Consider the following 26912-nt stretch of genomic DNA (forward strand, 5'->3'; position numbering starts at 1 on the left):
GCCCCGGTGGGGGATGTTGCAAGTGGCGTCACAAACAGGATTTCTACTTCTGTGGCTTATGCTGGCACTATAGACTGTCCTTTATTGAAAAACTACTGTGCTGCCTAACCCTGCTGCCATCCGGGTTTAGGCCCAAGTGACTTTGTGCTTTGTGCTATCTCTGTCGCGGCCACGGATCGAAACAGTGAGTACTCGTTGTGCTCACCATACCGAGCCGAGTCGCTATAGTCGCCTATGAGGGATGTATGTCCGTCAGCAAATTGCAACCAGATATACATCCCCTATACGTTCTTGTGAATGTACCCCTTCAGGGACATATTTATACACAAATTTATACACTAATATATACACACCTTTATATACTTATATACACATAAAGTTCTACACGTGTATCGTTGCACCCATATACATACAAGTATACAGACACATTTATGCACTCATATACATTTATACACTAATAGAGTGTATACAAACTCTTACAGTATATACACTGACCATATATGCACATATATCAGTATAAAAAGACCAAATACACACATACTGCATATACATACAGAATATACACACATACACACACATTCAGTATATACAGCATATACACACACACACACACACATTCAGTATATACAGCATATACACTCACCGGCCACTTTATTAGGTACACCATGCTAGTAACGGGTTGGACCCCCTTTTGCCTTCAGAACTGCCTCAATTCTTCGTGGCATAGATTCAACAAGGTGCTGAGATCTGGTGACTGTGGAGGCCATTTGAGTACAGTGAACTCATTGTCATGTTCAAGAAACCAGTCTGAGATGATTCCAGCTTTATGACATGGCGCATTATCCTGCTGAAAGTAGCCATCAGATGTTGGGTACATTGTGGTCATAAAGGGATGGACATGGTCAGCAACACTACTCAGGTAGGCTGTGGCGTTGCAACGATGCTCAATTGGTACCAAGGGGCCCAAAGAGTGCCAAGAAAATATTCCCTACACCAGTGATTTTCAACCTTTTTTGAGCCACGGCACACTTTTTATACTTAGAAAATCCTGGGGCACACCACCAACCAAAATAGCACAAAATGACACTAAAACAGTCATAAAAGGCCTCCCTTTACTAATAAAAAGGCCCTAGCTGCCTCCCTTTACTAATAAAAAGCCCCTGGCGGCCTCCCTTTACTAATAAAAAGCCCCTAGCTGCCTCCCTTTACTAATAAAAAGCCCCTAGCGGCCTCCCTTTACTAATAAAAAGCCCCTAGCGGCCTCCCTTTACTAATAAAAAGCCCCTAGCGGCCTCCCTTTACTAATAAAAAGCCCCTAGCGGCCTCCCTTTACTAATAAAAAGCCCCTGGCGGCCTCCCTTTACTAATAAAAAGGCCCTAGCTGCCTCCCTTTACTAATAAAAAGCCCCTAGCGGCCTCCCTTTACTAATAAAAACCTCTAGCTGCCTCCCTTTACTAATAAAAAGCCCCTGGCGGCCTCCCTTTACTAATAAAAAGGCCCTAGCTGCCTCCCTTTACTAATAAAAAGGCCCTAGCTGCCTCCCTTTACTAATAAAAACCTCTAGCTGCCTCCCTTTACTAATAAAAAGCCCCTGGCGGCCTCCCTTTACTAATAAAAAGGCCCTAGCTGCCTCCCTTTACTAATAAAAAGGCCCTAGCTGCCTCCCTTTACTAATAAAAAGCCCCTAGCGGCCTCCCTTTACTAATAAAAACCCCCTAGCGGACTCCCTTTACTTATAAAAACCTCTAGCGGCCTCCCTTTACTAATTAAAAGACCCTAGCGGTCTCCCTTTACAAATTAAGAGTCCGTAGCGGCCTCTCTTTACTAGTTAAAAGGCCCTAGAGCCCCCCCTTTACTAATTAAAAGGCCCTAGAGCCCCCCCTTTACTAATTTAAAGGCCCTAGAGCCCCCCCTTTACTAATTAAAAGGCCCTAGAGGCCTCCCTTAACAAATAAAAAGCCCCAGCCTACCTTTACTAATAAAAAAAAAAGACCCTAGCTGCCTTCCCTATACAAATTATAACCCTATATACTTACCCTTGATGTCTTCTTCCACGTACCTTCACTCCTAATGGCGATCCGCTCACCTTCTGTAGCTCCTGCACCTCGCGGCTCTGGTCACGTGACTTACGCGACCTGACGTCAGGTCGCGTCAGTCACGTGACATGGGCCGCGCGGTACAGGAGCTACAGAAGATGGGCGGATCGCCGACGCGGGGCTTGGAGGTAAGTATGGGCGCAGAAACACGGGGGCGCGGCGGCAGCTCGACACCAGGGCAGCTTAGTTGGGGAACTTTCCCCCGCGGCACACTCAACCTTGTGTCGCGGCACACAGGTTGAAAATCACTGCCCTACACCATGACACCACCACCACCAGCCTGAACCGTTGATACAAGGCAGGATGGATCCATGCTTTCATGTTGTTGACGCCAAATTCTGACCCTACCATCCGAATGTCGCAGCAGAAATCAAGACTCATCAGACCAGGCAACGTTTTTCCAATCTTCTACTGTCCAATTTCGATGAGCTTGTGCAAATTGTAGCCTCAGTTTCCTGTTCTTAGCTGAAAGGAGTGGCACCCGGTGTGGTCTTCTGCTGCTGTAGCCAATCTGCCTCAAAGTTCGACGTACTGTGCGTTCAGAGATGCTCTTCTGCCTACCTTGGTTGTAACGGGTGGCGATTTGAGTCACTGTTGCCTTTCTATCAGCTCGAACCAGTCTACCCATTCTCCTCTGACCTCTGGCATCAACAAGGCATTTCCGCCCACAGAACTGCCGCTCACTGGATGTTTTTTCTTTTTCGGACCATTCTCTGTAAACCCTAGAGATGGTTGTGTGTGAAAATCCCAGTAGATCAGCAGTTTCTGAAATACTCAGACCAGCCCCTCTGGCACCAACAACCATGCCACGTTCAAAGGCACTCAAATCACCTTTCTTCCCCATACTGATGCTCGGTTTGAACTGCAGGAGATTGTCTTGACCATGTCTACATGCCTAAATGCACTGAGTTGCCGCCATGTGATTGGCTGATTAGAAATTAAGTGTTAACGAGCAGTTGGACAGGTGTACCTAATAAAGTGGCCGGTGAGTGTACACGGTATATAAATATACACAGAATATACATATGTACGCAATATACACAGTATATAAATATACACAGAATATACATATATACGCAATATACACAGTATATGCACATGTACAGAATATATATATACAATATACACAGTATATACACATACACAGAAAATACGTATATATACAATATACACAGTATATACACATACACAGAATATACGTATATATACAATATACACAGTATATACACATATACAGAATTTACATACAGACAGATAAATACATATGTATTTACTTACCTTTTAGGATGTGTAGGTGACCACCCAGCCGTGGCTTCAGGCGGGTGTTCCGGTGGTTGTTCAGGCGGGTGTTCGGGAAGGAGGGGGGGTTAGGTTGTGTGCTCGGGCGGGGGTGTGCGTTCCCCGGGCGGGAGAGAGAGGTGGGTGGGGGGTGTGGTCATCAACTGTGCCTCGCTATGCAGGGGGTAGGCGGGCCGCGGTCACCTGTGCCGGCGGACGGAGAAGGGAGGTGGCTAGCGCACGGGCGGTTTCAGGGACTGGGTGATCCAGGAGTGGTGGGGTGGCCCGGGGACACGATCTGCCAGGCACCTGGCAGTGCACTCCCGGACCACTTGGCAAAGCACTGCACAAAGGGTCCATGCATCCCGGGCCCCTGAACCTCATACTGTCTGTATCCATGAGGGAAAGGACTCCCAGATCTGTCTACCTGAATGTCCCCCTATCCTAACCAAAAGTGGTAAGATTTTGTGGGATTTTTTATTCCCCCTGTTAGGTAAAGGCTATCACCTTTACATAGATAATTTCTATACAAGTGTCCCTCTCTTTCAGAGCCTCCTTGAAAAAGAAACCGTGGCCTGCGGAACAATAAGGAGAAATCGAAGAGGCCTCCCAAAAAATCTGGTGGACCTTAAGTTGAGACGGGGTGAAAGCAAGTCTTTGTGTTAGAGTAACATCATGCCGACAAAATATAAGGAGAAGAGAGATGTGTTTGTCCTCACATCTATCCATGCAGATTACAGCGCCCCTGTCTCTGTTAGAGGAACCAATGCCACAGTCCACAAGCTAGTTTGCATACAGCCAACACATGGGAGGGGTTGATCTAGCCGATCAAATGCTACAGCCATATAATGCGATTCCCGCACTTGGTACAAAAAGCTTGCAGTGCATTTAGTGCAAACTGCATATTATAATTCCTTTATCATTTACCGCAAGACCCGGCAACAAGTAACCTACTTGGCATACCAAGAACAAGTAATTAAGCAATTACTGTTCCAAGAGAGTGAAGAGGGTGCAAGCACATCCCATGCTAGACACGCCAGCAGAATTGTGCCGGGACAACATTTCCAATATGAGATCCCCCCACAGAAAAGAAAAGACGGCAATACAAAAAATGCTGTGTGTTCTACAAAAAGGGAACACACAAAGATACGGGTTATCAAATGTGACACTTGCCCAGATAAGCCAGGGTTGTGCATTAAAGACTGTTTCCGCGCTTACCATACTTCCCTGGAATATTAATTTTATTTTGTCATTTTTGTTATTTTTATATGATCCTGAACAAACATATCATAACATTTCATTTCATTATACCCCTAGATGAATAAAGGAGTTCTTTACAACATATGCAAATAGATTTTTCCTGGATTTCATTTTACTAGCCCCAAAAACTTTCATTATACCCTTTCATGAATACAGAAGGAAAAAGTGTTCTTTATAACATATGCAAATAGATTTTGTCTAAATTTTATTTTACTAGCTCCAAAAACTTTCATTATAACCCTAGATGAATAATTTCTGCTTTCTGGGTGTTGTTTTCAATAAGGTTCACTTATGGTGGTACATTATTCTGTTAGCTCAAATCTACTATAAGTGTGGAATGCGGCCTATAAGTCACTATTGCTTTATCCTGGGAGCCTTGAAGGGTTTAGTTTCCAAAATGGGGTCACTTGTTGGGGTTTTTAACTGTTTCCATTCACCAGAGTCTTTGTAAATGAATGTTGATGGCATAAATGATGGCAGGAAAATTTACCCACTCATAGCCAAATGGTGCTCGCTCTGTTCTATGCCCTGCTATGTGCTCTAAAAGCAGTTTACACCCACATGTGGGGTATTTCCGTGCTCAGGAGGAATTGTGCAATAAATTGGGGTTTGTGTTTTTCCCTACAACCCATTGTAATTTTTTCAATTTTAGGCCTAATTTAATATATTAGTGAAAATTTTTTTTTTCAAAATGTTACTTCTATTTTGCTTTAATTCCTGTGAAACACCGAAAGGGTTAACAAACTTTCTAAAAGTGGTTTTGAAAAGCTGGATGGGGGCATCACTGAGAATGGAGTCATTTGTGATGGTTTCTTATTGCAAAGTCTTAATTGCAATAGTCCATAAACACGGTTTTCCAAATTTTCCTAAAAATTGCTGTTACTATTGTAAGACTGCTAAAAACCTAGAAAAATGTAAGAATGTTTACAATGTGAAATATAGTAAGAAGAGGGAGAGTCAGCTCACCTGAAGTCCATGTAGCAGAGTCAGGAGTGTTGGAGCACAGACAACTAAGTTCCAAGTCCACAATATAAAGATAAATATAAGTCCAGCTTCATTCAACAGTCCGGGAGGATTTGTAAAATGTAGAAGTTTATTTCATCTTGTTAAAAAGTTCATAAAGATATACAAGCACGCAGAGAATGCAGACATCACAGCGTTATTTGCCTACGCGTTTCGGAAAGGTTCCTTCATCATGGCATGGCATGGCAATGTTTACAAAGTTATCACAATATAATGCAGAGCTATGGTAAATTTTATTTATTAAGTACCATATATACTTCAGTATAAGCCTAGTTTATACTCAAGTAAAAAAAATATAGGTTTTACCAGTTTTTGTGGTAAAATAAGGGGCCTCGGCTTATACTTGGGTCGGCTTATACTCGAGTATATACGGTAATTTGGATGGTAAGATTGTCTGTCTAACAAAAAAAAACATTTTAAATTAGGAAAATTGATGATTATTTTTATATTTTGCTACATTTCCCCTTTTTACATAAAAAACAATCATATCAACTAACATTTACCACTGACATAAAGCACAATGTGTCATGAAAAACCAATCTCAAAATAACATAGATAAATTAATCTGTTCTGAAGTTATTATCAAACAAAATGATACATGTCAGGTCTGAAAAATAGGCTTGTGTCCATAAGGTCATTTTAGGTTGTGTCCTTAAAGGGGTATTCTCATCTGGGCATTCACATTTAGTGTTATTAATATGCCATATATATACATTTCTTCAATTGGATATTATTTTTAAAAAAATGTATCTGTTTGAAGATAATTTCCTATAAATGTAGCCCTATGGTCCATCAGAAACAAAACTGTGTCCGTAGATACGACCACCTCTGTTGGAGTGATTGCAGAAAGAAACAAAAAAAAAATTGGTTTTTGAAATGTCCGGGAGTTCAGGATGCCCCACAGCCGTCCTGTGGTAATGAACGCTGAAGCCAGAAGGTCAGACAGAGCTCAATACTGCATGTCTGGCCACCGCTGCCAAAATGTGAGGTGGTCGTAACTGCTATCTGGTTTCTAGGGGACAACATGGCATCATTTATGAGAAATTATCTTCACACAGGAACATTTTTTTTAATAACATCCAATTGAAGAAATGTTTACATATGGCAAATGAATTTAATTAAATGTGAATGTGCAGATGGGAAAACCCCTTTCAGGTGTTAATACAATTTTTGCTCCTTACCCTCCATGTTTTGTTTACTTCATTATTTTACACCTTTCTGCCCTTTGTTTATTCATAATTGAGGGTATCATTCTTAGATGGCACAGAACTAACAGTTACCACTGAGTCATAGGGGCTTAGAAGCTCTGAAATAAGCGCAAATGCTAACATACTGCTAGCACTTGCTTTTTTCCCCCTTTCCGCCATCTCCCCGGAAGGGGGGTGCAGCCACCGGGGGAGAAGGCCGATGCACGGCTAGGAGTGCTGGAGATCTTTACAAGTGAAATCTCGCTGGCTGCTCTTATTTCTACACCAGGTAGAAATGTAAAAATAAACCAGGTAAGAAAACCTGGAGCGTAGAAATAAAACGCTGCCCAGCCACCCGCCTGATACATGTATGATAAGCTGGACTTTTTTTTTATCTCTTGGCTCTCATAGGTACTTCTGCTGACACCAGCCTGTTACCCTGTGTGATGCATGTAGGTCCTGCGAGACCTATTGTTGACATGTTTCTGTCTTTATCTTTTGCTTCTGTTTTATCTTATTTAATTATAAAACTTTTAATTAACTTGATTGAACATACAAGTGTCCAAGATGCAGCAGACAAGGAGGCACAGCTTCTCCCTGACAAATTTCACTTTCCTCTCGTCCTACAGGCAGCACTGATGGGTAAGAGTCTGGAGTCCTAATTATGACAGAAGAACACAATAACAATGTTAATTAACAATAAATCAATTAACCGACTGCCCTATAAGTATCCTAGGAGTCAAGGAAGAGGCGTGTTTTTTTTCTTCTGTCCTAATTAGGTTTACTGCCAGTATCCTCTTGCTCCCCTGAGGCCTGGGCTGTGGTGCACGTCCAGCAGGGTAGAAGCAAATGTCTTACCAGTGCAATCCTGGTGAAATTACATTCTGAGGCTGTCCTTCCCCCCGTGGTGGCGGAAGTCCAGTATTTTCGGAGTTTCTGGATAAACTCCCCTCCTACCGCGTCTCCCATTGGAAGCGGGAACCGCTGTATTCTCAGGTACGGCTGTTGAATAAGCAGAGAAGTGGAGGTCAGATTTGTGTTGCACTCAATACTTTGGGGTATAGCTGCTGTATTGCCGCATCTCCCCCTTCCTGAAGCCACCATCTGCAATGTACCGTAAGGTGGTTTCTATATTGTCGTGAACAAAGCTCTTGCTAACCTTAGGGCTCAGCGCGTCCCCTGCATCCTTTTCTTATGTTAGAAGGATTTGGTTGTTAGCCTGGGTGTCGCCTCTGACCAGGTGCATTGCATTTCCTGTTGGGAATGTTTTAAGGCTGTACTGTTCAGGTATGCTCTCTGCACCTGCCAGGCAGCAGAGTCAGTCTGAGCTTAAGGTTTGTTCCTTTCATGAGTGCCCTTGTTCCTTCATTTGGCATGTCCTAACACTTGTTGTTTGTGTTACAGATATCCAGCCTTGGTAAAAGGAAGAGAAAGTCTCATCACAGAGACTGTATTAGCTGTGAGCAGCCTATACCGGATGATTGCCCTGATGATGTTTGTGCCCCTTGTGCAGCTCCTGCTCAGACTTCAGGAGGAGATGTCTTTTTTCAGTGGATGAAGGAAAAAATGTCTGCTGTATTTGATGAGATGAGTTCAAAGAAAAAGAAGTCTAAAAGACATCATAAACGTAGAAAACATCATAGGCAATCATCTTCTATATCTTGGCCTTCTAGTAGCTGCTCAGAAGCCCAGATAATTTCTGGGGATAGCCCTGAATCGGAAGGTTCTGGGCCAGATGTATCTGAGGATTTTTTTCTGTTTCACAAAGATAAAACCTCTAAATTGATCAAGGCGGTTAAAAGTGTAATGGAGACAGATGAGAGTCATAATGACTCTGTTAACCAAGATGCACTTTTTTATTTTCCCAGGAAAAAAGCCAAAGTATTGCCTAGTCATCCTGATCTTAAAGTCCTCTTTGAACAGGGTTGGTCTAAGCCTGAAAAAAGATTTGATTTGGGGTCTCGTTTTCGAGCAGTATACAAAATCGACCCTAAGGAATCTGAAGAATGGGAATTGCCTCCCAAGATTGATATCCCAGTGGCTAAACCATCTAAAAAATCTATTTTTCCTGCAGATGAATCTTCTTTACTTAAAGACCCTCTTGACAGGAAAGCTGACGCTATGCTTCGCAAAGGCTATCAGCTCTCAGCAGTCATGGCTAAGGTATCTCTTGCTACTGTGCCTGTTGCACGAGCCTTAAGATTATGGCTAAGCCAGATTGGTCGGGACATTTTGGATGGAGTCCCTAGAGAAGAAATTTATGAGAATTTGTCTTCTGTTAAACTTGCAGGTGATTTTCTGTGTGATTTTTCTCTTGACTCTTTAAAACTTGCATCTAAGAACATGCTAACGGCTAACTCTGCACGTCGTGCCCTGTGGATAAAGTCCTGGACAGGGGATGTAGCCTCCAAACATCACTTCTGTTCACTTCCCTTCCACCCATCTTCCTTGTTTGGGAAAGACCTGAAGGAGGTGTTTAAGAATCTTAGTGAAGATAAGGGGAACTCCGACGTAGAGGAGTTCAGAAGTCTAAAGACAGAACTGTCTTCCACAGTAAAAAAAGCGAGAAGCCTGACTTCTGACGCCATGCCAGGTCTGTCTCCAGTAGGTGCAGAGCTCTAGAAGAAGTCCCTTTGTCAGAAAGAGGAAAAGGAGTGTACTCCGCCATATTTGCTGTACCAAAGTCGAACAACAGGTGGAGATTAATTATAGATCTCCGCTATCTAAACAGGTTCTTGACCAAAATTGCATTCAAGATGGACTCCATAAAATCAGCCACCGCCATTCTACAGCAAAGCAACTACATGGCCAAAATAGACCTGGCCGATGCCTATCTCCACATTCCCATCAGGAGAGGTCACAGAAAATATCTGAGAATAGCAATTGTTACCAATTCAAGAACTCTTCACTACCAGTTCACCTGTCTGCCATTCGGCATTACATCAGCCCCTCGCGTCTTCACCAAGACCACCAAAGTTCTGGTGGCTGCACTGAGACTTCGGGGGATACAGATAGTGCCCTATTTGGACGACTGGCTGATTATAGCAGAGAATCAATCTCTCTTGAAACTTCATCTTCAGATGACAATCGATCTTCTACAACAACTGGGTTTCCTAATCAATTGGGAAAAATCCCTTCTTATTCCAACAACCAGAATTCAGTTCCTGGGGTTTATTCTCGACTCATGCAATATGACTATTCATCTTCCTCAGGAGAGAATCTTGAAAACCAAGCAGTCCGTGCACTACCTTATCAAGACAAGATGCACAACGGTCAGAACAGCCATGAGGGTTCTGGGTCGGATGACTTCAATAATAGAAGCAGTTCCTTGGGCAAAGGCACATTTCAGACAGCTACAACTCAACATTCTGGCTGTTTGGAACAAATCTCCAGCAGGATTCGACAAACCGATTGTACTAACTCCTCAGACCAGAGTCAGCCTCGGTTGGTGGTTGAGGAAGAATTTGGCGTCTGGCACATCTTTACGTTTTGTTCAACCCCAGATCCGGACAACCGATGCCTCATCCTCAGGTTGGGGGGCCCACCTCGGCAATCTCTGGGTTCAGGACAAATGGAATTACACAGACAGGAATCTGTCCTCAAATCAAAGAGAATTGAAAGCCATTTATTTAGCCCTGAAATTCTTTCAGACCCAGCTGAAAAAACAGCATGTGAAGGTACAGACCAACAATCTGTCATGTGTTTATTACATAAACAAGCAAGGGGGTACCAGGAGCACACCCCTCATCAAACTGTGTCAAAAGATTATCTCCTGGGCCGAGGAAAACCTACAGAGTCTGTCAGCAGTCCACATTCGAGGGTCTCTGAACACTCAGGCAGACATTTTAAGCCGTTCTCAACTAAGACCAGGGGAATGGTCCTTGAACAGTGTTATCTTCCAACAGATCGTCAGTCGGTTCGGTTGTCCACAAATAGACATGATGGCGACCAAACAGAACTCGAAGTTGCCAATGTTTTGCTCTCTTTACAGGTCAGACCAACCCTATGCAGTGGATGCCCTGTCTCTTCCCTGGACCAACCTGTTCATCTACATATTTCCTTGGATACCGCTCATTCAGAGGATACTTTACAAAATCAAAGAAGAGAAACCGAATGCAATTCTGATCCTTCCATTTTGGCCACGCAGAGTATGGTTTCCTCTTGTAATGAGGTTGTCCAAGGGCGAATATTGGAACCTTCCTGCAGTTCCACATCTCTTGGAACAGATGGGGTTTTTCCATCCATCACCACAGAAGCTACAGCTTACGGCCTGGAGATTGAGAAGAAGACCCTAACAGGTCTAGGTCTTTCATCCAGAGTTATAAAGACATTGTTGTCAGCTAGAAGACCAGCGACCATTAAGTCCTATGGTAGAGTTTGGAAAGTCTTCACATCCTGGTGTTCAGACGATTCTGTATCTGAACCTTCAGTCTCAGATATTCTTACTTTTCTACAGGATGGCCTTGATAAAGGTTTAAAACCTGCTACCTTGAAGCTTCAGTTTGCTGCAATCAATGCTTTAAATAACAATAGATTCTCATCTAATCATTTAGTACGGAGATTCTTCAAGGCTTTAAGGAACATCAAACCTCCTATTAGACCACCATGTCCACAGTGGGATCTTGCCTTGGTCCTACATCATCTCACAGAACCTCCCTTTGAGCCTATACAGGAAGCTTCTCTCAAATGTTTATCGTGGAAGACCTTCTTTTTAGTTGCTGTTTCCACCGCTAGAAGAATTTCAGAGCTGCAAGCCTTATCCTGCAAAGAGCCATACTTACAGATAAGATCAGACTGCATCATACTAAGAACAGTTCCATCGTTTCTTCCTAAAGTGGCCTCAGTTTCTAATTTAAATCGGGAATATTATCTTCCAGCTTTGTGTCCAACTCCTGCTAATGGTCATCAGCAAGTTTTGCATCTTCTGGATGTTAGATCTGTCTTGACTTATCTAGAGAAGACAAAATCTTTTAGAAAATCTGAATCTCTGTTTCTCCAATTTCAAGGTCCAAGAAAAGGGATGAAGGCCTCTGCAGCCTCTCTCTCTCTCGATGGATAAAGCAGAGTATTTCTATGGCTTACAGAGCCTTGGGACAACCTTCACCTTTACAGATTAGGGCTCATTCTACAAGATCTACTGCTACTTCCTGGGCAGAGTATGCAATGCTCTCTATAGATCAGATCTGTCAAGCAGCTTCTTGGACTTCTTCTAATACCTTTGCTAAACATTACAGGCTGGACGTCTCCTCAGCTGGCTCAGCCTTTGGCGTATCGGTGCTATCTACAGTGGCTTCGAAAATTTGTCCCCCCCTTTGATTTGCTACCTAAATCCCATCAGTGCTGCCTGTAGGACGAGAGGAAGATCTAAATTTTGCTTATGTGAAAATTTATTTTCCTCGAAGTCCAAAGGCAGCACTATTATATTCCCTCCCAATAAAATTTTTTTTTTTTTGCTGCATAAAACACGCCTCTTCCTTGACTCCTAGGATACTTATAGGGCAGTCGGTTAATTAATTTATTGTTAATTAACATTGTTATTGTGTTCTTCTGTCATAATTAGGACTCCAGACTCTTACCCATCAGTGCTGCCTTTGGACTTCGAGGAAAAGAAATTTTCAGGTAAGCAAAATTTAGATCTTAGTTACACCAAATGGCACAAATAATAGCAGAAAATCTGCATGGAGTCTATTCTTGGAACATGCAATGAAGTCTCAAATGCAAAATTTATAAAGAAGTTATCTTCTTCTCCTAACGGCTGGCATACTACCTAGTCTTACTACTCGGGTCCGCAGCTATTCTGTGGGTAAAATTGAGGTATTTACAGACCTAAATCTACAAACAGCTCAACTGCAATTTCCATGTTAATAAAAATTTAGGTTAAATTAGCTAGTGTAAATCTGATAACATCTCTGTGCATTTTGACACATGTGAACAGCTCCTGAGCACTCCTGTATTAGAAGATCCTACCCCCTCTCCTCTCCATTGACTAATAAACTCGACGCCAAAGCCCCGACTACAAGGACGAGTACGGAACAAGGTAGAGGTGATGAAGCAGTCACGTGACGGGCCGATACCACGTGACCCTCACGTCATGGCGGCACCATTCTACACCCGACTGTAGCCCTCCGCTGGGCCCGATAGCCGCCCTTACATGTAGCTGTAGAGATCCTATACAGCCCTAATACACATCACCCGCCGCCCGCACAGTCACTACAGCATACACCCCGTGGAACGTCTGTACAAGGAACCCACTTCCCTATCCCCATGTTTCCGGTCGGCACGTTTTCGATGTAGCACCGCTACGGGCGGAACGCTTTCCCGGTGACCCTGCTGCGGCTATCAAGGGCCGAACTCCGGTTCATCATGGCGACGGTGGAGGAAGGCGGATGGACGTACTGATGACCGTCCGTAAGATCGCCTCGATCTGTACGATGGTGAGTGCCAGGGCCGGGCACGGGAGGCTGGCACTGCTCTCTACCAGGGTGAGGTGGGGCGAGCAGACTAGGATGTAGTGGGCTAGCAGGAGGGCACCTGTATACATGACTGGCTGTGTACATGTCTACCACCCTGCAAAGCAACAGCGCTGTCACATGTTACATCAGCCTAGAGTGTTATGTCCTGGCTGGCGATGATCATAGTTGCTTTATGTCAGGGCATCAGCTACGTGCCATCCGATCACACCCATGACTGACCATGTAACACACCCCTCTTCTATTTATCTATCTATGTGCCCACTCCTGGCTCTGTAGTTCTCCCTGCATGTACTTCAGCCCCTGTCACACCTTGAAGGGTCACATGTTTAGGATTCCCCCACTGTATGTGTCTTGGGTAGTGTGCACACTTGTCTTGGATCATTTACCAGCGCTAACTCACAGAATCATCACTGCAGGGGCTCACAATGTGAAATTTACTTACTACGCACATTTCTAATGAGATTGCCCCAATACGTTTTGAACATTTCAGTGCTAAGAGAAAACCCATGTAGAAGCAAAAAAGAATTGTTTAAAATCATCACTTCAGTTTTGAATAACATGTTATTCAAAAATGTAGATGGTCTTGTACTTGAACCCAGGACCCCAGTGCTTCAAGGCAGCGGCTGTATCAGCCATTTCTTTGCACCACCCACTAGACCTCTACGTGATGTGATTGCTAGGGCATTATAAGGAAGGTGTTTTGGTTCCCAATAAAATGTCATATTTTTGTGTTCTCTGGTATGAGTTTAGAAATCGCCAACTTTGGTGTAAGCGAATGCATAGAATTCATCCTTCTGCACTTTTGTTTTTCCTTTTTCTTCCTATAATGCAACAAAGTATGTCCTGATGTAGGTGTGAACACAGCCTACAATTCTTGTGACTTTCATTCTGTGTCGGGTGCAAATGGATTTCCGTCTATGATGTGATTTTAAACCCATATAACTATTTCTATAGATCTCATACCTTTGCTACAAATTGTTACTAATTTTTAGTCTTTCTAGCTGAAATCCAGGTTGTTGATTATTAGTGGTGATGCTCTTCTGGAGTAGGTTCGTTTCTATATGACTGGAATGACCAGTCATTATCTGCAGTTGTCAATTCCATGCTCTTACTTTTTAATCTGTGGTTAAAGGGGTTGGCCTAAGTTTCTTGTTCCTGTGCTCAGGGGATCCCCATCAATCACAAGAACATGGGTCCTGTTCCCACTTACCGATGAAGCAGCCAGTTGAGCTTGCAACCTGTTGCTCTTTTCAATGCCTATAGAATATAGGTGAACACAGCGCTCGCCTCCAGCATCTAGTGATCAGAGGGGGACATGTCACCTAATAATGGATTCAGAGGTAGCACTTAAAGGAAACCTACCACATGATATGGTAGCTGTAAGATGGAAATACCGAGCACCAGCTCAGGGTGATCTGGTGCCGGAGCTTATTTTTGTTAGTGTCCTAAACCGCTGTATCACGGTTTAAACGTGTTTTAATCTTTATAGCCGAAGCTGCTTCGGCGCACCAAGCGTGTGACCGTGCGCGCGCCTTCATAGAAAGTGAAGGAGAGACGCGCAACCGTGCACCGAAGCAGCTTTGGCTAAAAAGATTAAACCGTGTTTTAAACCGCGATACAGCGGTTTAGGACACTAACAAAAATAAGCTCCGGCACCAGATCACCCTGAGCTGGTGCTCTGTATTTCCATCTTACAGCTACCATATCATGTGGTAGGTTTCCTTTAATTTTTTCTGGAAAAGCATAAATGCTCCTTTTTAGCATCTTTTAGCTTGGTACATTTCAGAAGTATTTGTGGCGTATTCCTACAACGGAGAGCAGCAGTGTATCCCGCTGCATTCCTCTATAGTTAGATACATCCTCTGGCTTCACTTTACATATCAAGAAAGCAGAGCATGTATGCAGAGATGTATATTGGTAAATTACCTAATATCCTGCGCCCCACACTTACACACACATTACAAAAAGGTAAAGTGGTCAACCCCTTTAACCTGTTCACGACCCGTGACGTAATAGCACGTCACGGGTCGGCCGTGGGTGCATGGAGAGGGCTCACGCGCTGAGCCCTCTCCATAGCCAGTAAATATTAGCTGCATATTGCAGCAAAGGCTTACCGGTAACGACCGCGATCGGTGCCAGCCATCTTTTCGAGGATCGCCGCTTCCCGTGATGTCATCGGGGAGCGGCGATCCGTCGCCATGGTAGCCCGGGTCTCACGAAGACCCGAGGCTACTTCGGGTTATCCCATGCATTACAATGTGCTATCAGGGAGTCTGAAAAATAGTAAAAATAAAAAAGTAAAAAAAAAAAAAATTATAAGAAAAAACACTAAAAACTCAAATCACCCCCCTTTCCCTAGAACTGATATAAATAAACAGTAAAAATCATAAATACATTAGGTATCGCCGTGTCCGAAAATGCCCGATCTATCAAAATGTGATAACCTTTTTTCACTGCGTTTAATTCCTTAACGGAAAATCGCGCCCAAAGTCGATCACAAGGTCGAACAGTCCTAAAATTGATAACGTTGTAAACGTCATCAAAAATCTGCAAAAACTACACCCCCCACAGCTCCGTACACCAAAGAATAAAAAAAGTTATTAGCGCCAGAAGATGGCAAAATCCCCCCAAAAAATTTTGTACAGGAGGTTTTAATTTTTTTAAATGTATGAAAACATTATAAAACCTTTATAAATTTGGTATCCCCGTAATCACACTGACCCAAAGAATAAAGTAGACATGTCATTTGGGGTGCACAGTGAAATCCGTAAGATCCAAGCCCACAAGAAGACGGCACAAATGCGTTTTTTTTCTAATTTCACTGCATTTGGAATTTTTTTCCCACTTCCCAGTACACGGCATGGAATAATAAATACCATCTCTATGAAGTGTAATTTGGCATGCAGAAAACAAGATGTCACACAGCTCTGGACATGGAAAAATAAAAAAGTTATGGATTTTTGATCATGGGGAGTGAAAAATGAAAATGAAAAAAACAAAAAAGGGCAAGGTCCTGAAAGGGTTAAACCATTAAAAATATAAATTGTGGACCCCCACAAGGCTATATACTGTCCCAGAGCTCATGGTAGTCTTATCTCGCCCCTGTCCTCCACTGACACAAATATTTACTCCAAAAGAAACAGATAATGAATAAATGTGTCAATGTGACTACACATTCCTCAGAGACACTTACTACACATGTTTCTAATTAGATTGCCCTGATCAATTTGATCCAAAAAGAACAAGTAGTTCTAAGAGTTTGTCTGGCAAATTATCCGCAGGATCAGCCGAAAAAATACTGCCATGCAAGTGAGGGCTAAACGTGACTTTAACTGTGGGTAGTAGCACTGTAACACCTTGGTACCAGGACTCTCTTGTCCAGCAAAATTTTTACTTTCGCTGTAAAATGCAAAGCTTTGGTAAAGAAAGAGTTCTGTGATCTGTATCCTGCTGCCTCCTACGTTGCGGTTCCCGACTTTTGAATTTTTACATTTTTATTTCCTAGCCTTAATGCAGAAATCTGATCTTCCTCTCATCCAGTGTTTTGTTTTTCTGTGTCTAGACTTGGTACAGATTTTGTCTTTTAAAAGTGGTTGCCAATGTGCAAGGCCTGTGAGGGGTTTGCACAAGAAAGAAAGTTATCAAACTTTAACCGCTTAACGCTCAGAGTCCGATATATCGGACGCTGAGCTGATGCCGGTTCAGCTCAAGATCTGAGCCAAACCGGCATCGGGAAACACAGGGTGCCGGCTGTGACTGATAGCCAGCACCCAGTGTAACACCCGTGATCAGAGTTGTCTCAGATCGCGGGTGCTTAACCCGTTACACCCCCTTAACCCTAACATGCATCTGAGGGGGGTCTTTTCCCCACGATGCCCCACCCCCCCGAACAGTTTTCGGTGGGTCGCCGATCAGTTGCCGGTAAGATGGCGTCTATCACGTCTATCTTACTGGCAGAGTGCCAGCCTATGCAAGTGCATAGGCTGACACTGATAATACCCTGCAATTCTTTTCTGTATTGCAGAATATTATCATGAACAAGCAATCAGATGATTGCTTGTTCATGTCCCATGGTAAAAAAAAGTGAAAAAGTAAAAAAAAGTTATTCAATAAAAAAAAAAGTAATACCGTAAATCACTAAAATTTTTCTAAGTATTGGAAGCCGTCAGATTTATATTTTTTAAATGCCCTCTTTTTCTCATTAATTGCCCTTTTAACTGTAGCTGTAAGCCACGAGGGGTGTAATCTCGCCCATCTATACTTGTTACCTATTGGAATAAATTTAGAAGTATAAAAACCCAGGATAGATTTGAATTTCTCCCATTTAACATTAGTATCACCATGTGACAGTATCTGATCCCAGTCTATATCCTGTATTGCAGCCCTGAATTTCTGGAAATTAGCCCTCTTAAAATTCAAAGTTTTCGATTTTCCCACCTGTTTCTGCTTTTTAAAGTTTAAGAGGAAAATAATTATATTATGATCGCTGTTCCCGGACACTGACATTTTGGACAAACTCCACATTGTTAGAAATCACAAGGTCCAACAATGCATCACCTCTTGTGGGATCTTCTAGAAGTTGCAGCATAAAATTATCCTGCAGAAAGTTGATAAAATGTCTCCCCTTCACAGATAAAGACGAGCCCTGACCCCAATTTATATTTGGAGAGTTAAAGTCTCCCATTATCACTACGGTCTCCTCCTGTGCAGCCCGCTCCATCCGTTTATATAGGTGACCCTCTATTTCCTCATAGATGTTAGGGGGTCTATAAATTACACCAAAAATAATTTTCTCAGAGCTCTTCTGGCTTTGAATTTCAACCCCAAAGTTTCAGCCTCCTCACACTCTTCTGAGACCACTGACTCATTCACAATCGGTTTTGTCTCTTCTGATATACAGACATACACTACCCCCTCCTATTACATATACACATACACCACCTCCCCTTCTATTACATGTACATATACACCACCTCCCCTTCTATTACATGTACATATACACCACCTCCCCTCCTATTACATGTACACATACACCACCTCCCCTCCTATTACATGTACACATACACCACCTCCCCTCCTATTACATGTACACATACACCACCTCCCCTCCTATTACATGTACACATACACCACCTCCCCTCCTATTACATGTACACATACACCACCTCCCCTCCTATTACATGTACACATACACCACCTCCCCTCCTATTACATGTACACATACACCACCTCCCCTCCTATTACATGTACACATACACCACCTCCCCTCCTATTTGCCCTGTCTATCCGAAAAGAGTGTAAAACCTTGAATATTAACACCCCAATCATGTGATGCATCGAGCCATGTCTCCGCTACACCAACAACATCCAACTGTTCCTCTAATACCAGAGCCTCGAGCTCACCCATTTTGCCTGTGATACGTCTGGCATTTGTGAACATACACTTTAATTTTCCACAGTTATTTATCTGACCATAGTCAGAAGATTAACGGTTCTATCCAGGGACAACCAAAATTGTATATACAAGGACTGATAGAGACGGGTTGGAATTATATCTGAAATTTGGTTTGATATCCTGAGTATATTTAAGAATTTTTTCTTAAAGGACACCTGTCATCAGGTCTGTGTCACTTGTCCTGTCACTACTACCTGTTGGAGCAGCTCACTAGGATCCCATCCCAGCCTTTATCTAGTTATTTCATACATTATTCATTGTAAAATCATCTATTCTTTATTATGTAAATGAGGCTGGTCACATGGTCAGAGGCAGTGATGTCACCGCTGTTCCCCCTCCCCTCTCCTCCCCCTGCTCATGTCTGTGTGTAATGTATAGTAAAGCATGGCTGGTGTGTGCTGCATCTGCTGACATGCTGCATCCTCCTAATATACAGGTGAGAGACACAGACATCAGCTACACATGAATCTGACATGTTCTGCTGTAACATGGCTGCCTGGAGCTGCTGTATCTCTCCTAAACACACACACATGCACACACAGGCTGCAGGGGGCGTGGCCACCAGCACCAGGAAGCACATCATTATACAGCCTCACACCATTATACAGGCTGTCAGTCAAGCACTGGGGATGTGGCTGTGCCTCCCACTCATGAATAAGCTAATGCTTCATTGGACATTTCACAGGTCATTTGCATACAGCTTTAGGACCTCATTGCTTAGGTTTACAGGCATGTAGAGGGACAATAAAGGGATAGAAGCAATGCTCTCTAATGGCAGTTTATGAAAATATATTTAGTTTATGGGGGTTATTTTGCATGACGGGTTCTCTTTAAGGGGGATACTCCTTAAAGGGCAACATTGGACTGAATGGAGATTTCTGCAAAGTTACAGACCATAGGGACTGATACTTGACTGCTAGAACCGCCTGTAGTACAGTTTGCAACCATTGGAGTACATCCCAACATTTGCACTCCTCTTTCATGGGACAGTTTTAAACACCAACCCTGTCCAATTTTGAAATTCTGTAATTATCCCCTTTCATGCAAATTACCAGGGATACAGACAAAGAAAAAGGTGGGAATTGGAACTTTTTCTGCAACTCAGATTTCCAACTTTGTCGTCACTTGCGCAAACCTTCATCTCTGAACTCGCAGAACCACAAGCCTGATAGAAATATAAAATGATTTGATCTGATACCGGAACCATGGCTGTAGCTGCTACAACGCCCTAGATATAAGTGTCTAAATGTACGCTCCCAATTTCAGTCTAGCTCTGCTCACTTTCATGTGATTTGGCGGATTCTTTTTATGTCTGTCTTTTAGGTATATTAGAGAGATTTTGTGCTAGAAAGGACCCCCTCCCCTGAGTGGTCTGTTAGTTTAGTGAGGTGAGTAGGTGACACGTTCCCTTTAAAGTAAATTATAACCACAATGATGCTACAACAAATTCACTTCTATGGCAGCCATATGCTAGCTGGTGTTCATACTTCTAGCAATGGGTCGCCATTACTGTCATGTAAAAGGGGCCTTTTGTATAGTACTTGAAGAGCTCAAAGCTAACGCTGACTATGCCTGCTAATTCTAAAGGCCTGCAATAAAGGGTTAAATAGCTATGCATTTACTTCAGCGAGGCATGTTATGGGTAATGTGTAAGCATTACTGTTTTCACACATACATCATCCCTAATCCCTGAAGCAATTCTCTGCTTTGGGTTGTGTAGCAAATGACTTGCTGACACGGCAAGAATGAGGCAAGAATGACTATGGGTTGTGTTTGGCAGATACCTGTCTAGTCGTCTCCTGTTACTGCATACCCTCACGCACTTCCACACCACTCATTCTCTTCTTCATGTGATTTCGCTGGAAGACTTTTTAATTTTTTTTTCCCTTGCATAATGTTGGGTTTTCAGAATGTGCTGTCCCACAAATAATGGATACAGGCAGTCCCTGACTTAACACCCAAATTACATAAGACATCATAAGAGGTGTCTACAAGCTTTTTTTTTTTTTTGTTAAAGGACATCTACCACCAGGATGAAGGATTGTAAACCAAGCACACTTACCTGATGGTATGTGCCCGCTCTGGCAGGATCTGCTCTTTTTTTAAGCTTCTGATGCCCTTGTTTTTAAGGGGAAAAAAGTATTTTTAAAGTTATGTAAATGAGCCTGAGGGGCTCCAAAGGTCTTATTGGAAGTTCCTCAGGCTCATTTGCATAACGTTTTTTTTTTCTTAAAAACAAAGGCATCAGAACCTTAAAGACGACCAGCTCATGCCAGGTTTTTAAATGTAAATGAGTGAAATTTAACAGTAAAAGGTAATTCTACAAAGGATATTCATATTGTACCTCAGGGGCTAGTCATTTAGTGGGGTAGAAGCTGGTGACTGGTTTTCCTCACTCATTCAGTCTGCATATAACCGATCTATCATGCATGTGTATAATGGAAATATTAGAAATGTATATTGCCAAAATGGTGCACAACAAAGTCTATGTGTTTGATACTTCAATTGGGTGCTTCCTCAGGTCTGTATATACTCTGGAGGAATAAGAACAGACATATTGGTCTTACTCCAGCTCCAGGGTATATGCCTGTATCTAATTGAGGTGCGAAACCTTTAGTCTTACACCATTTTGGAAATATATTAGATCAGCGCCATTTCTAATACATCCATTCTTCACCCCCATTGGGATATGTCATCGACTTGCCCTAGGTCAGTGATGGCAAACAGTGTCCAAACTACAACCAAAACCTGCATATTTTTTCGCAAAGTGCCAACGCCACAATTTAAGCAGTAACTTATTACTCCCTGCACCTTCACAGGTTTAAATTGTATAGGCACCTGAGGACACCAATACAGTAGAAAGGTGGAGAAGTTTGGATTATCATTGTAGCTTCCTAGGGTCCTGGGCTGCCCGGGACTGCAAGAGGCCTTGAGTCCTGTTTTGCAAACTTTTCCCTGGGGTGCAGGTGCCCATATAGAGGGCTCTGAGTGCCACCTCTGGTGCCCGTGCAATAGGTTTGCCACCACTGCCCTATGTCCATTTGTCGCTACTACAAACCCCTGAGGCCACTTGCACCACAGAGGAAGGGACCAGGCTGCGATCACAAAGGTTTTATTTCAGAGTTGTGCCTGGTACCAAGCTCAACTGGAGAAGGTTAGTAGGTGTCTATTCCTAACTCCCTCAGTTTATGAACGCTAATGGTGCGCTAGGTGTGTTTGGCCCACAATTTTTTTAAGTTTAGTATTAACTATTATTATTAATAGCACTGTGTCTATGTTTGCAGATGACACCAAGCTGTGTAGTGTAATACAGTCTATGGAGGATGTTCATAGGATACAGGGTGACAAACTGAGTGTTTGGTCATCCACTTGGAAAACACTGGTTCAATGTAGATAAATGTAAGATTATTCACCTTGGGGCTAATAATCCACATGCAACATACAGTATGTCCTTGGGGTAGTAATTCTTTTGGTTAGAAGTACATAAGTGCACTAAAAGATCATAAATAACCCTTTACTGCTCGGCATCGTACATGTACGACACAGAGGTGTGGGTGCTGTATGAAGTGTGCTCACGGCTGAGCCCTCTTCATACGGAGGTGGAGTTTGCTGTATATTGCAGCAAACACCCACCGCTAATAACCACGGTTGGTGCTAGCAACCCAAATTAACCTTGCCAATGCCACTGTCTGCATTTTAAAAATGGTGGCACGTGGGCGCGGCCGCCATGGTTCTGTTTGTCTCTCCCTGGAGTCATCAGAGAGCGCCGATCAGTTGCCATGACAGCCTCAGGTCTTCGTCGGACCCAATGCTGTCTTCAGTTTTGTTACAATGAGCCAGTGGTTCATTGTAATGAATACTGTGTAAAAATGCCATATACTTCAAGACCAGAAGTATTGCAGTTTATGGTAGGAATGATCATTTAGGGTTAATGTACCCTAGAGGGTCTAAAAAAAATGAAGTATGAAAAAGTTAGAAGTGTCAGATTATTTTTTTTGTTTACACATTTGTTTAATTAAAGGGGTTGTCCGAGTTCTTGAAAAAAAGCTAAAAGTGGCCGGGACAGGGCTGCTTAAAAAAAATAAAGATGTACTTACCTCCCGGTGCCCTCCCGTATCCAGCGCTGCTGTCACTCCGGTCCGGGCGCCATGTAAACAAACATGGCCGCCGGAGCAGCGCAGGACTCCGTTCCGGCCGGACCCGACAACCTTACGGCCCCCATACACAATGCTGTGTATAGGGACGGATAGGCGTGCCCGGCCAAGGCCGTCCGGAAGCTGAATCCAGCGCTGCTCCGGCGCTGGATACGGGAGGGCACCGGGAGGTAAGTACATCTTTATTTTTTTTAAGCAGCCCTGTCCCGGCCACTTTTAGCTTTTTTTTCAAGAACTCGGACAACCCCTTTAAGGAAAATGGATTAAAACACAATACTTTTATAAATTTGGTATCCCTGTGATGGCACCAAACCAAAACAGAGGTGTTATTTGGACTGCACAGTGAAAGTCTTAAAAACTGAGCCCACAAGAAAGTGACACAAATGCATTTTTTTGCCAATTTCACCATATTTGGAATTTTTTTTCCAGCTTCCCAGTACACGGCATGGAATAATAAATAAGGTTACTGAAAAGAAAAATTTGACATGCAGAAAATAAGCCCTTACACAGCTCTGTACATAGGAAAATGAAAAAGTTTTTTTGAAGGTGGCAAGCGAGAAATGAGCGAAAAAGCCCTGTGTTCTTCAGGGGTTAAAGATCAGCATATAATGTCAATCAGCTTCCTCTAAAGCCAACAACATCTTGTTATGTATCAAAAGTGGTATGAACAAGGCACTGGTTCGGCCTCACCTGGAATATGCTGTCCAGTTCTGGGCACTGGTCCATAAAAATGATGTCCTGGATCTGGAGAAGGGTTCAACGAAGAGACATGAAAATGGCATATGGAGGGTTTCAGTTATGAGAAAAGATTCAAACAACTAGATTTATTTAGTCTGGAAAAGAGACGACTTCGAGGGGACATGATTAATTTATATAAATATATGAATGGTCCATACAAAAAATACAGTGGATTCCAGATTCCAAAAATTCCAGATTAAATCAAATCAAAAGATGAGGGGGTGCTGTCTTCGTCTTGAGAAAACAAGGTTTAATCACCAGAGGAGACACAGCTTTTTTTTACTGCCAATCTGGGGAATAGTCTCTCAGGCGCTGGTAGCAGCAGGGACAGCAGAGAGCTTCAAGAAGGGTCTAGATGCCTTTTTACATCAAGCAATCGATAACATTGACGGTTTTGTTATAATATAGCATTGTTTCCCTTAAATCCCTTCCTCATCCAATCTCTTCCCTTCCCTGGTTGAATTTTACGGAGGTGTCTTTTTCAATTGAATAAACTACGTGAATATCCTGATCTTGAACCTTTCATAACCTATTTTGGTGGGGAACAATATTTTGACAAGGTCATTGTCAGTATTTGAGTGATTTGTTTGGGTAACAGCCGGTAGTTATATCCACAGTTATGTCCTAGAGGACGATGCTACTTTATTTACTAGAAGCTTCCTATGGACCAGCATTAGTGATGGAGGTAATCGGGTTACAGTCTTTGGATCACTCGTGCCTAGCAGATGCCCCTCCTCCCATCTGTGCTGGATGTTTCAGATAACAATATATATTTATAAGGTGACATTTCTCTTACAATATGAGCATTCAGCAATTGGTGTTGTCCTGCTGAGATTCTGATGGATGTAAACCTCACTCAATGGTTATTCGGGGAAAACTGCAACAATCCCATAATCCCAGTAAATGAGGAAGTCTACAGTACCTAATCGTAGATATTTCCCTGTATATTCCCCTCAATGTGTCGTAGCAATGACTTTCCCAGTGTCATGTTGCATATCGCTTGCGTTCCCAGAGTTGCTGTGAGACTGGCACGCTTTCACACTATTAAAGCAATTACTTTCCTGCATTACAGTGATATCTCCATCCCAATGAAACGTTCAAGTCTGTGCTATGAGCCAGAGCCCTTGCTGGTAAGCGTCTCCCATTGAGCGTGTGTAAACAAGTCATTGCTTCTTGCTACAGTTAATGCATCCAAGATGTAATATATGGCATGACGGCAGCCGGGGGATTGAATTGGTAATGGCTTTAAGTCAATAAGTGCCTTCTATCACCCTGCAGATATCACTTGCCCACCATGGTGGTCTTGTCACGCCAAAGACCTCTCGACAGCCCATCATTTGTCTGTCTTTGGCAAGGCATACAGCTATAGGTCTGGCTCTTGCATATCTCTTCCTATTGGTGTCTATTTTACTTGTCTTGACATTCACTGATCTTCACAAACTATACACTTCTGTGGTTGCCACAGTCTTGTGTAGTATACAGAGACCATCAAGGTGGAACTGGATGGTGGTGTTGGAGCAATCGAGTGAATACCGTATATATTTGAGTCTAATTTTAACAAACTGGGAAAACCTGTTGACTCGAGTATGGTAGGGTGGGAAATGCATTGGTCACAGCCTCCGCCCATGCCCCCAATATATAGCCATCCAGCTCATGGCCTCTAGTATATAACCAGCCAGCTCCCTGCCCTCCCCAGTATATAGCTAGCCAGCCAGCTCCCTGCCCCCCCCCCTCAGTATATGGCTAGCCAGCCAGCTCCCTGCCCCCCCCCCCAGTATATAGCTAGCCAGCAAGCTCCCTGACCTCCCAGTATATAGCTACCCAGTCAGCTCTTTGCCCCCCCCCCCAGTATATAGCTAGCCAGCCTCATGCCCTCTAGGATATAGACACCCAGCCCCTGCCCCCAGGATGCCCACCAAAAACTGTACTCGTCTTTAAGATTCCCCTTAACAGGTCTTCTTTTTTTCCTTCGATGCTACGGCTCTGCTTGCTGACTACATCGTTTATGCTGACATTCTGGGGCGTCAGAAAGGGGAGTATAGATTTTTTTTTTTTTTTTTTTTTATAGACCCGAGTATAAGCAGAATTGGGTTTCTTCAGCACGTTTTGTGCTGAAATACTCGGCTTATATTTGAGTATTTACAGTAAGTGGGAAAATCTTTTGATCAGTTTGAGTTTTTCCCCATAATTTTCTTTCCTCAATTCAGAAAACCCAGAGGGATAGTCTCATCATCCCTAATATTATACATGACTTGGTTATTGAGGTGGACCTTTCTATGTACCAGAGTTCAGAGATACCCTGATTTGTGTGGGTCCATTTTCTGGAATGCTGTTCTAAACTTCCTTGGACAGCCAAATGCTAAATTTTATGCTCGACCATCTTCTGCTTTTAAGTAGCCTTCAAATGTGCGACCACTTGGCCATTTAGTGCCATTAACTTTTTCTAGACAAAGAAACTATTGCATTTTTTGCAATTAGAAATTTGTTTGCAATTTTAGTTTTTCCACTGTAGTCACAGTGATGCCCCCAGTAGAATACGGAAGAAAAAACTTACATACCTTGTTCCTCCCTACGTCTTCTCTCTTTTCTTGCCTTAACTGTGATGCTGAACTGTGACGCACAAAGACATCATGTGCCACCTGCGCCGGGTCATCACTCTCCTTAGGGGACATGTCGTCACATGTCGCTTGCGCAAAACAGACCGCGCAGACTGCGTGGTAGATGGAGAGCAGCGGAGGAACTCCAGTGGGAGCCGTCACTCTGCTTTGTCGTTTCTTGTTCCGCAGACCATTAGTAACCACATATTTTCAATTGTCTTAGGCCACCTCTGTGAAATAGTGGTTGCGACCCACAGGTTGAGAGCCTCTATTGTACAATATAGTATTTTTTTCTGTATTGCAGTGTATTTTATTTTATTTTTTTATATGGCAGCCTGTTAGACCCCTCTTCCAAAGCTGCTGTCAGATATCACCACCTAAATGTATCTCCAGTCTGGGTTGTTACCATATGACCAGCTTTCATAAGACGGCCAAACAAACGCTCTTCCTTGGCAGTTAAGAAATATAAGGGTTTAAAAAATATAGGCCTAAATGCAGTTTAAAAAAATCCATATGAATTGATCCATTGTCTGTGATTGATCATCAGCAGGTATCGCCGCCTCTGTAGAAGCAGTAGTTTTTGCAATCCTGTAATGGTTTATGAGAAGTTCACAACTGGAAAAGGTTTGAGATGGTTGTCAGTTTTTCTA

General features: G+C 43.0%; 1 protein-coding gene across 2 annotated transcripts in view; it reads left to right on the plus strand.

Annotated features, from left to right (window-relative positions):
- The first annotated feature begins 12890 nt into the window (after nt 1-12890).
- Nucleotides 12891-26912, plus strand: part of LOC140077901 (ubiquitin carboxyl-terminal hydrolase 12-like) — a 44955-nt gene continuing 30933 nt past the window's right edge. Inside the window, exon 1 of one of the 2 annotated variants that reach the window (XM_072125503.1) lies at nt 12891-13279. In XM_072125503.1, the coding sequence (XP_071981604.1) occupies nt 13232-13279 (48 nt within the window). In that variant the 5' untranslated portion in view covers nt 12891-13231. The remainder of the gene's footprint in view (nt 13280-26912) is intronic. The other variant, XM_072125504.1, reaches the window with a different exon arrangement.

This window comes from Engystomops pustulosus, chromosome 9 (assembly GCF_040894005.1).
Source record: "Engystomops pustulosus chromosome 9, aEngPut4.maternal, whole genome shotgun sequence".
NCBI lineage: Eukaryota > Metazoa > Chordata > Amphibia > Anura > Leptodactylidae > Engystomops > Engystomops pustulosus.